Source organism: Carassius auratus, chromosome 40 (genome assembly GCF_003368295.1).
Source record: "Carassius auratus strain Wakin chromosome 40, ASM336829v1, whole genome shotgun sequence".
Taxonomy (NCBI): domain Eukaryota; kingdom Metazoa; phylum Chordata; class Actinopteri; order Cypriniformes; family Cyprinidae; genus Carassius; species Carassius auratus.
The window spans coordinates 6248127-6260607 of NC_039282.1; the positions used below are offsets into that span (position 1 = coordinate 6248127).

The 12481-nt window shown below is 39.8% G+C and overlaps 1 protein-coding gene across 1 annotated transcript in view; it reads left to right on the forward strand.

Annotated features, from left to right (window-relative positions):
- The first annotated feature begins 351 nt into the window (after positions 1-351).
- The window catches only part of plekhg2 (pleckstrin homology domain containing, family G (with RhoGef domain) member 2), a 46007-nt gene continuing 33877 nt past the window's right edge, over positions 352-12481 (forward strand). The window contains exons 1-2 of the mRNA XM_026226255.1: positions 352-1025; positions 11517-11594. Of these exons, the coding sequence (XP_026082040.1) occupies positions 11546-11594 (49 nt within the window). The 5' untranslated portion in view covers positions 352-1025; positions 11517-11545. The remainder of the gene's footprint in view (positions 1026-11516; positions 11595-12481) is intronic.

Consider the following 12481-nt stretch of genomic DNA (forward strand, 5'->3'; position numbering starts at 1 on the left):
ATTGATGGGATGCAATTGATGTAGGAAAATGATCAACATTTGTATTCCAGGGAAAACTATTTTTATTGATATTTTATATATCATTAATAGACTTTCGGTATGTGTCTAAATAATCCATCCTGAGAAATGTGCATTAAGTAAAAAGTGTGATCTACCCTACAGAATCAGGGTCTGATAACTGATAATACAGATGACGTAAATGCAATCATAACAGGTTATTTGACATCTGAGGATGTGGGCACTGTGCCTAGAACAACTTCATAACCTCTCCGGCTGATTTTAATTGCTCTACAAAGATGATGAACCACAGTTCACAGAGACGCCCTCGTGACATAAACAGCTTTGTTGATCTCTGCACTCATCCGACGTAATTGTACGGTTTGCGGGACACTGATCATATTCCCCAAAGCAAACTGATGAATGAGGACAGCAGCAGTAGGAGTTAACGCTGACAGGGAGTTCAAGGAGTCCGTCCGTGTACACGGGGGGCACGTCAATACTCCTCTCACACTCGCGCTCACTTATTTTCAAGGCACGTGTAGCCAAACTCACTTAACTTTCTCAGTTCTCCACAAACAAGTTCCTAGCATTTTTAAATAAATACATTTACTACTCAGTCTAAATGTAGTGTGAGTGTGGATAGCGGAGACAAAGAAACCAAAAGGAAGACGCTAGCGTTTTTCGGCGTTCGCACGCGCAGAGCGTCAGGACTGAGTGGCGCGTGACTGTTACTCATATATGGAGCTGTGTTCGCACGAGCGGTAAATCCAGTGAGGATGACCCCTCATACTCAGCGGCGAGACTCTCGCGAAAGTTGGAAACTGATATCTGGAGCATCCAGCGTTGCTTAGTACATTCCAATACATGAAGCCAAGCCTCCAGACGCGTTGTTTAGCCAAAGCAAGCAGGAATACTCCGTGATGCGCACGAGCTGGGAAAACTGTTGATCCTTTTAATTAAAAACGGAGTGAGTGAGTACATTGGGTGCGTTACTTTTGATGTCTCCGGTCAGCACAGCTGTAAAGGTATGTGTCACAGCTTGTTAACTATTTCAGACTTGTCATTTTGATTTTCACGGTCAGAGATACTTAGTTAAAAAATATATAGATATCTATTCATTAGCGTCTAACTACTGGAACGTAGATCAGTGCAGTTAATTCAACAAAGAGATTGATGCAACATCATTCTTGTTTAGTATGACAAATACTAATTTTGTCTAGTAGTATTTAAATTAGTTTACTCACTCCAGATTCATTTATGTCATACATTTCCTAATTATGTTTTCATAAAAGATGCAGTTTGCATAAATGGCTTAAATCAAGATGGTTAGCTGGTCTTAATTGGTATCCCAGGCTAGTTAAGGTGATCTGTTGTCTGGATAAAGAGGGATTTGTTGGTGCTTTTAAGCTAGTTGGACCAGCAAAACTAAATAAAAACACTTGATTGTAATAAGAATAACCAAACCATACCAGATAAAACCAGATTAAACCAGCAAATCAGTTTAAAATTGATTAAGATTTTTTTCAGCAGGTTTCTACTGTACTCCTTGTTACTGGTTTAAGATGGTTTAAGATGGTTTTCCAGCCTGGAAGGTGCCCAAAACCCCTTTAAAACCATCTCAACAGACCGGTTAACTACCTTAGGCTGATTTGAGATGCCCACTCTCTGGCAGGGTATAGACTGATTTCTTAAAATATGTGTATCACCTCAATCTTGGCTCACAGTCAGCAGTGGAAAACCCTTAAACATGATGGGACTGTCAGCTTCAGATCTTTTGTCAGACATTTAAAGTCCAGGCTTTCTCAACCACTCTTAGCCCCCCTCTTGCTCAACAAACACTATTTTCTTTAGCAGCTGGAATGCTGACTATTCTGGGTGGACAAATAAAATTTCCCAACGAAACCCGTCTGGTCTCAATTTACTCATTCGCTAGTTCAGCCGGGAATACAAACCCATTGAAAAGATGTTAGGTGTAACACGTGGGAATCTGTATGAGCAAATATTGCCTGCGTTAAGCCCCAAATATGTCAGTTTCTATTCAAGAAGAAATTCGGCTGAAATCATGTGATTGATTGGACAAAAACGTATGTAATGCATCCCAGCTATTCTGAGTTTCATTATAGTGCTGCTGTTGTTTTGTGAGTTTATGTAGATGTGCATTGAGACCTAAACACACACACCACAAAGTTGGTCTGTCAGTAGATCTGTGGAGTCATGTTAATTTTCCTTTTAAACACGCAAGACACATATGTTCTCGACCGGCTTCAAGGTCTACATTTTCTTGAAAATGTCAGCACACATGGATTTGAGCTCTGAAAACTCTTCATATAAATGTCACTTCATTGTTTTTGCTGTTTGGAAATTGCAGCATATCTCAGGGCAAAACTATATCTTAAAAATTGCCCGTTTGGGTCTTTTTGGGGGGGGTATTGTTTGGTCATTTTCATCATCAAAGAGAAGAATAGGCTTCAGGATTGGTCATGGACTCTGAACTGAGAGGCAGGAAGTCAGCCAAACCCTCCCTCTGGATGTTTGGAGCTTTGAATGTGAAGGTTAACATGCAAAGCTCTGTTTGCTTTGAAAACCAACATCCCCTTTTCACAATCCACTTATTCACTTGAAAAACTGTCCTTGCTAATGCTGTCCTGCTGCTTAGTTTACCATGAATTTAGGAGACAAACCCCCTCCTCCTAAGAGCTCAGAGGGAATCCGCCAAATCCCCATTTCCTCTCACTGCACCCCAGCTACAAGAATTTGTGCTGATGAGGTTCCCAGCCCCATGCTCCATGTCCTTTGTGGAGAGATGCAGTACAACCTGTATCTGAGGTGCAAAGGACAGCTTGAATTATGTGTTTTGTCTTTTATAGTCTCAGTATTTTTGTTGCGAACGCTGAGCTTTAACACACAAGTCTACTTTGGTTTTAAAGGGTTAGTTCACCCAAAAATTTAAATTATGTCATTAATGACTCACCCTCATGTCGTTCCAAACCGTAAGACCTTTGTTCATCTTCAGAACACAGAGCTTTCTGTCCCCCCATTGAAAATGTGTGTATGGTCTACTGTCCATGTCCAGAAAGGTAATAAAAACATAATCAAAGTAGTCCATGTGACATCAGAGGGTCCGTTAGAATGTGTTGAAGCATCGAAAATACACTTTGGTCCAAAAATAGCAAAAACTACGACTTTATTCAGCATTGAATTAGTGTATTTTTTGTTTGTTTGATGCATTTCCTTGTCTTTAGTTCGCCATGTAGCTTTCAATAGTGCATCAAGGGTTGACCAGGTACTTTGTACCACCGGTACTTAAGAACTATAAGTACTATAACGTTTTCATTTTTTAGTGCAGACTTGGTACCGAAATACCGGGCCTTTTGACAATACTACCACAGACCTTGTTTTACTCATAAATAAAAAAAAAACATACTTCGATGTTTTGATGGAGGTAGTAATGCAAACACAGACATAACCCCCCCCCCACCACTCCGACCTCTGAAGCCCCCATAATAAGCGCTAGAACAGTCGCTCAGCAGCCAAGAGCTTTACTCTCATCTCCCTCAAACAGCGGCATTTCCGACACTGGTGGAGGAGAAAAGAGCTGGAAGTGGTTCAAAGAGTTGATGGGCTTGGGAGGGGATGAGCTTGTTGACAGTGGAGTTTGCTGACTCCGTCCTCAAGGAGTCTTGTGTTTGCAGAGGTGACAGAGCGCGTACTTTATAGAGAGTTTTCAAGTGCAGGTGTGTGAAACACAGCTGGAGCATCACAGCGGTGAATGCCATCCTCTGTCTGGTGACTCAAAACCGCACTTGGCTGCGTCCTCCATGAGTAATTCATCCCCACCCTTCTATGTTTCTCTGTGGCTTTTGATCACCCCAGGTTTTTGTCTGCATCCCTGCCATGTTCTTTAATCAAGGTCTAAGTTCATGACACTTTTGCGTATTTCCTTCTGTATGCACTTTGCCTTGCTTGGATCATTATCCATTTGTCTTTTTTGCATCTCTTATCATTCACTAGATTCACATCACTAGAAACATTCCCATTAGTAATACAAAACTGTTTAACTTCCCAGGCTCAGTACACTATAGTATATGCATGATATAGTGCTTCCTTCTCCTGGCTTCTAAAAGGTACATTAGCCCCCCTTTTCCTGCTCTTGAAAAAAATTTATGGGGCTGCATGCTAGTTTGTCACCTTGAACTTTATGGACAGACAGCTATTATTTTATAGACACCATTTGCAACACAGCTTTCCTTCTATAATTAGTTTCATACACAAAGACAAAGGGAATTTCCCTTTTGGAGCAGGCAAGAACTCAGGGCTACAAGCCCTTTTTTATAGCCCCACTCTTCACTGCACCCGATGACACTTTTATTGAGCCTCAGGAACTTGGATGTTTCAGCCCTCTCGACCAAAACTCTTTCCCCTCACATGTTCTCTGGGGAATGATTTGTTTTTATGTGCAATCATGACATATTTCTGAAAAACCATGAAAATGGGTTTTTTGAACTATATAAACTGCTTTCTATTGGTCATTGTGAGGTCACTGGTATTGTTTCATCTTGTGAACGGCTGGGAAAGCTCTTGCTGGCCAGCTGATGATGGCCAAATTTGGATGATCTCACATGGCATTCATTACTGATGCACAGCTGTTTTACTGTGCACTAATGGGTCATTTCAAAATGTAGGCCAAATTCCCAAAGCTCCAAGATTTGTGCATGAAATGTATTGAGCTCAGTAGGAACAATCTGAAAAAATAGAACCTAATCATCTTGGCTGGTGAATATTAACTATTTGTGCCCGTTTGCTTTCTTGCCCACTGCATTTCCTTACCAGCATGTGTAAATATGGGTGACCACCCCAAACGCACTTTAGACATTGTGTTTGTGAAGCCTTTATTGTCTAACCGAACAAAGAAAAGGCTAAAAGAAATGGTGCTGGCAGTGGGCAGACATGTTGAAAGGGTAGTTGAGAAGTGGATGGCAGTGCTGTGGTCTGGTTCCAGAGGGAAATGTGAAGGTCAGCTAGAAGAGAAACAACTTTCAAAACTCTGTGTAAGACAATAGAGCAGCAGGGCCGGGAATGACAGCCTTGCATGGGCTACAATACTGCCATGCAAAGGCAAAAGACTGTAACTTCGATATTTGTCAAAAATGAGTTATTGATATTTTGGGGACATTCAAGACATACTTTATCATGTGTTTTATTTATGTTTGTTATTTAATCCAGAGTGACTTACAGTGCATTCAGGCTAACATTTTTTATCTATCATGTGTTCCCTGGGAATCAAACCCACAACCTTTTGTGCTGCTAGGCAATGTTCTACCACTGAGCCAAATTTTGTTGTTTTTCAGAAAAAATAATGGGTCTTCTCAACCATTATTCGAAAAGCCCTGGAGAGACCAAGGCAGAACACAGTATAACACCAGTTACCACTCCACACTTTGCTCCACAATATGAAGTTACGGTGCCGGTTTGGAGTTATTCGATGTTCCGTCCATTAAAGTCTGCCGCATTTTTATGTGTAGACAAACAAATTAGAGTGCGATCTACCAAACAGCTGTATATAACACTGCTAATATTATATAGCACTGTTAAGACTAGATACCTTGCCAGTAATGCGTAATCATGAACAACCTTTAAAGATTCCTTCTTTTTGTAATGCAGATTATTCACCAGGCTGTCACTACTAGTTGGACGCGTGTGGTCACGTGTGGACTCGAATAACGTAGCTAGCATGATCAATAATAACATCAATAGCTTACCTTTCTTGTAACTCGATCAAATCGATCCTTGGCGATGAATGTAGAATGGAGAGGTTTAATACACAAGCATTCTGACCATTAGCCTATTCCCATTTGTTAGAGTACACATCAAACCACAAGACGTTATGTTAGGTTAAAGTTAGGCTATTTCATACAAATCAAAATTAAACCAATTATGCTATGTCCAGCATTCCTATGTCTAGCACCCCTCCACACATTCACTTGCATCTCTGTTTATGTTTGTCAAGCAGTTTTAGATAGTTGGAAGTTGGATTGGCTGTGAGTGAGTTTATAGTAGTGGGCTCTGTTTGCAATAAGAAATTCATCTGTTGACAATTCTTTAAAGTTCAGTGTCAAAAGTAATAGTATTTAATGATTTTTTAAATACTGTAGTTAAAACCAGAAGCTTTGCGTCAACTTTGTGTTTTTGGTTGCAAAACAACCATGAAGAAAATGAATAAGTCTAACATGTTCAAGAAATTGTTCAATGAATAAAAGTTTTTTTTATTGGCATCTGTGGTTCCAAAAAGAACCTTTAACTGCAATGAAAACTTTCCTTGAACAAAAGTTTATTTATAGCGGAAAGAGGTTCTTAATATTATTAAAAAGTTATTTATACTAAGAAAATGTAACCTTCTGAAATGGTTCTTTGGGGAATATGTGGCAGGGGTTCCCAATTATTATTTTTTTTGTCAGCTGAATCCTTGGTATGTAAAAGTGTTTACTTGAAGTAGACCTTGAAATTTTAACCCAATATTTTAATTACGGCACATTTGCATGTTCACTGTTGTCTGATCACATAACATGCAAGTCAAGTCAAGTCACCTTTATTTATATAGTGCTGTGAACAAAAAAAACTGAACAACATTAATTAGCAAAACAGTGTGTCAATAATGCAAAATGATAGTTAAAGTCAGTTCATCATTGAATTCAGTGATGTCATCATCAGTTCAGTTTAAAGGGGGGGGGGGGGGGTGAAATGCTCGTTTTCACTCAATATCCTGTTAATCTTGAGTACCTATAGAGTAGTACTGCATCCTTCATAACTCCAAAAAGTCTTTAGTTTTATTATATTCATAAGAGAAAGATAGTCTGTACCAATTTTTCCCGGAAAAACACGACCGACTGGAGGCGTGATGTGTGGGCGGAGCTAAAGAATCACGAGCGCCAGTAGGCTTTTGCGTAGAGAGCGTTTGGAAGCTGTGACATTAACTTGAGGAAAAAACCATCATCCAAAACAAACCATGGCTAACAGTCAGATTCAGCCATTTATTCATGATCCAGAATCAGATCCCGAGGCTGAAACTGAACGAGAGCAGCAGCAGCAACGTCTCGCTCCGAGCGGGGCTCGAACCCGGGTCTCCGATGGGAGGCAGACGCACTAACAAGGAGGCAGAGATATTTTAAGCAGTTTTACTCACCGCCTGCGGTTCCAACAAACAATCGTGACCCTTTTTCGTTGGGACTGCATTATCCTTAAGAAATAAACGATACGCAAATCCGTCATCAAACTGGGCCTTGTTTGTAAAACAAAAATCTTCGAAATGCAGGGAACAAACAAAAACACTTGCACAACTCCGTTGATGCTCTGTAAAAATAAACTCCATCCACTGGTTCCTTAATGCTGTTTTTTTTTTTGGTAATCTGTGCAGGGTTGTCTTGCCCTGGCAACCAAAAACACACTTCTTTTGTGACATTTCGTGACGCTCTCGCTCTGATCAGTGAATGTCTCTGCTCTCAGTGCTCTGCTCTACGGGAGCGCGCTCTCTTCCGGCAGAAGTGCCTCAGGACCCATATAAGGAAATTCCGCTCCATCTAACGTCACACAGAGCCATACTCGAAAAAAAACTTTCCGAAACTTGTGACAAACCGGAAGGAGTATTTTTGGAACAGAAATACTCCTTCAAACGTACAACTTAATTTTTGAAACTTTGTCCATGTTTAGCATGGGAATCCAACTCTTTAACAGTGTAAAAAACTCAGTATGCATGAAATAGCATTTCACCCCCCCCCCCTTTAAATAGTATCTGTGCAATCATTTGCAATCAAGTCAACGATATCGCTGTAAATGAAGTGTCCCCAGCTAAGCAAGCCAGAGGCGACAGCAGCAATGAACCAAAACTCCATCGGTGACAGAATAGAGAATAACCTTGGGAAAAACCAGGCTCAGTTGGGTGGCAGTTCTCCTCTAAAGAGACGAAACCAGCAGTTTAATTCCAGGCTCCAGCAAAGTCAAATTTTGCAGAAGAATCATCTGTTTCCCTGGTCTTGTCCCGGTGGTCGTCTGTGACAAGGTCTTTACAGGGGATCTGTATCTGGCTCTCTAGATGTCCTGGTCTCCGCTGTCTTTCAGGGCTGTAGAGGTCCTTTCTAGATGCTGATCCACCACCTGGGCTGTATACGTACTGGATCCGGGTGACTGCAGTGACCCTCTGATCTGGATATATGAGAGAAACAGACTAATATTAGCGTAGATGCCATTCTTCTAGCAATGTAGCAAGTACATCAGGTGTTATGGGAAGTGTTCCCTGTCGCAATTTCAGGTTTATTAAGATAAATTGTGCTGCCCCATTTGTTCATTTTAATATGACAACTTTTCACCTCTAAAAGGTAATTGAAACTTTTTCTCGCAATTCAGAATTTTTCTTGCAATTCTAAATTTACTTTTACAATTCTGACATTTTTCTTTGAATTCTGTTGACATCTTTGAATGTAAACAGACTGTTTATTTTCTGCCATGAAAAAAAGTTAATTATGAATTTCTGTCTCACAATTCAGACTTTTTTCTTGCAATTCTAAATTTGTCTTACAATTCTTTTTCTTTTGCAATTCTAAAAAAAATTGAAATATAAACTAAGAATATTAGATCTTTTCTCAGAGCAAAATCAAACATCTGAGTTGTGTGATTGAAAGTTGCAAAAACAGGCTTCCATATGAACCCCCTGCATTTTCGAAACCCTGTTCTATGGCATATCTACAAGCTTTATTTTTCAGCATTCTGCTGTGTTTTGTTAGGGATTGACTCTTTTTATATTACCGTACAATACAAGAAATGGTGAACTCCTTCACACTAACATATAATTGTCATCCAGCTTTTCAATCTTTTAGACATGCAAAAGAAAACTCCCCAAAACGCACATACACATATGCAGGCAAGAACAGGTACACAGCTATCCAGCTGTGCTTACTTGTAATAGGACTCTGTCAGTGGGTAGTTTTGTTTCTATGACTGTCAGAGTGCCGAGCGTACAGATGCACCTGGAATGATGCCACGAGAGATGCAACTGTAATGAAAATTACATGGTGGAAAAAGGCCTCCCGCTTGACATTTTTCATTATGACAAAGTTGCAATTTTGCTCAAGGGGCACGTCAGGGTGTTTGGAAGATGTATGGAGACTGGCTGCTCTGCTTTAGGGAGAGTGGAGTCTTGCTAACCTCATTCTAACCTCTGTGTGGCTAACCAGATGTTGGCTGTCATCCACTCGGCCTCAAAAATACTTGCTGTCCCCGCCCCCGACAGAAGCATTTATTCGCTATTAGAATCTGTTGTCGGAAAACGAGTTAATTTTTTACCACAATTCCATTTCTGGAATTCGGGAATTTCACAGCAAACAAGCTTTGGAGCCAAAAAAGTACATGGGGATTTAACTGCAAAGGCTTGTAGTGTTCTACAACCTTCATGCTGACAGTTACAGGAAGTGAGATGCCTTTAATGAGGCAGAGCTGGAAATGAGCCCTTAAGGACCCAGGGGACTGTGGTGAGAAACACTCTGAAGGACAGTGCATGGAAAAGTGCCAGGGTAATTTTTAATTTAGTCTGGTTACGAGACATCCAAAACGGATCATTACACTTGGCTCTGAGTGCTACATTGCAACTGAAGTATGGACACAAACAGAGCTGCCTAAATAACAGGATCTAAATCACGCATATACTGAATCTGTCTCTGTGGGGTATATGGCACGTCCTGATTTTGCTGAGTTAGATGTGTTCCTAGGTCAACATATTTTGTTGACCCTGGAACACCATTTTACTCCAAAAATATATTCTTGACCATATCCCTACACCTAAACCTAACCTTAACCATGAGTAATCCCTAAAAACAGTGATTTTAAGCGTAAACTTCACAAAATCTATAAACTGGTTCTTCAAATCTGATTGGTTAATCACAATGTTGTTCCAGGGACAACAAAGATGCTGTCCCAGAAACATGTCTCACTTGGTAAAATCAGGTTCTGCGGGGTATATGATACAAAACTTTAGATCAGCGGTTGTCGATCGGTGGATCGTGACCAAAAATTAGACTGCAGGTCTGTTTTGACAGGAGAGACAAAGCAATGCTGAATGTAAATGATAAAATTCCATATAATGATAGGGATGCACAATATGTATGTACCATATTAGTTATTGAACAATTTTGCAGATTTTTAAAACATTTATCTGTAATGGTCAATATTGGATATTTAAAGGGGTGGTTGATTGCAATTTGACTTTTTTTCCCCCCATTAGTTAGTGTGTAATATTGTTGTTTGAGCATAAAAATAAATAAAAACAAAGTTACGAAGCTGAAGGTTCAATGCAAATGGCGATGTCGTCTTTTAAAATTACTTTTAAAATTACTTTTAAAATGACTTTCCTTGCAAAGATTATAGAAACGGGCATTGTAGGCCACTGTCCCAGGAAAGAGTCCTCATCCTCCATAAAAATGCGCTGCACACATCTGAATATTTGGTTTGAACTGTTCTGGAGCAGTGTTGTAAATACAACTTAACCACTGATTTCTAGTTATGTCCTTGTTTGGAAGACCAAAGAAAGTAGTTTCATTTTCACAACGAAACACACAGCATCTGCACAACATGGCGGCCGTTTTTGTTAGTGTTTGACCACTATTTATTCTGGGTCCTCTAAACCCCCCTTTTTAGATTATAGAAACCTCTTTATTAAAATTCATAAATCAAAGCGTAGAAAAAGAGCAGTGTGAATTTTAATATAAGACATTAGAGCAAAATAAGTATGTAAAACTTCTACCCAATGCTGTGAAATGTTACTGAGTTTCTGAGGGTGGTTGGATAGTTCAAGCTTTCCCGTCTGCTGGTCTCGTCCTCGGGGGAGGCTGTGGAGTGAAGGCTGGGGCAGGTGACATGGGAGACAGCTTGTCGGGATACGATAAACATTAACACATCATAGAGGAGCCCTGTCTATTCAGATTGTTTCCTTTTCCAGAAGTTCCAGCATCAATTGCACTGGCGGGACACATGCTCAACATTTGGGAAAGGGAGCTGATTTTTGTGTCTGTGCCAACCATTACATACATTTCATTTTCTCTTCTTTTGTAAGAGAGAGAGAACTCAAGAAAAAAACCCTTCGAAGCAAGGCTGCAAGCTACAGTACACCCCAACTCTTTCTCAAACAGCGTCTTTTGAGTCTCAGCTTTTTAATTGCCTTATCTCAGGCCTTTGGTATTCTTTTCCTCTTGATTTTTTTAATTATCTTTCTCTTCTCGTGAAAGAAGCGAAAAGCTCTGTAGAACTGATAAAGAACGAGCTAGTTTGTTGTAGTTTTTCTCAGTCTAAATTAATCTTAGTATACACTACATTTGTTAAGTGGTTCAAATGTTCTGACTTATGTCTGAGCTGACTGCAGGACATCCTTCTGCCCAAAGATGTCACTTACTTGATTTTTATTTTATTTTCCCAGCAGGCATTCTTGCTGCAAAGTGATAGTTTTACATTTTACTTTTTAACACTTTGTTTTCCAGGTTTCAACTTCCTGTGATACAATCACACCATGCCTGAGGGGGCGGGCCGCGACAACCAGAAAAAAAACCGCTACCAAGGTCAGATGCCACTTTTAATTTCAGAATGTTCAGTGTTTGGAAATCTGAGCATGATGATGTAATATCCCAGTAATTATGTATTATGTAATTAACCAAGTTACTGACAGGTAACGCTTATTCTTTTACTTTTGTTAACTTCTACTATACAGTATGTAGTGGCTGAGTTTAAAACCTCAAACAAAATACTGGGAAAATGGCAAAAGATATCTTTTGTGAGATATTGCACAATTTTCAATGGAGATAAGTCATCAAGCATGCCCGGAATAAGAGTGTATATTAGGAATGAAATGCTAACAGTTATCAGGTTCCGATTTAGTCGGGTGGTATCCCTCTTGATAATTTTGGACCTCAGCCTCTCCTACATTACAAAGAATGGTTGCTTGCATTATCAGTTTAAACAAACTGAACAAGACCGTTCTGACAATCATAAGTGTTTAGGGTTAGATTGGGCTCTCTAAACAATTCATGGTTTAAATAGTTCTGATCATTCTACAGAGACCAAGAGACACGTTTATGTTTAGAAATACATTTTTATGTCAAATAGAATCTGGAACATTTTCAAGTTGTCATCGATAAATTATGCATAACATCCCAAAAGAGCTTGCTTGTTAATTCATAAATGATTGTTAATATATTTTCAAATATATGTGGACAGATTTCAAATAAAAATGTCATAATACAAACATCTTTAGGCGTTTGACCCAAATCATCTCGTCCTGACCTCAGTTAGCATGTGATGACTAGGTGGTGTTGAGCTCTGAGCACCTTTGGAGGGAACCACTTGTATTTGGTTTCACCACTTCCTGTGACGGGGCCGTCAGGTGCAGACTGGCACAGCATACAGGAAGTATCTCAACAGACGGATTAGCACTCGGATATGACCATTC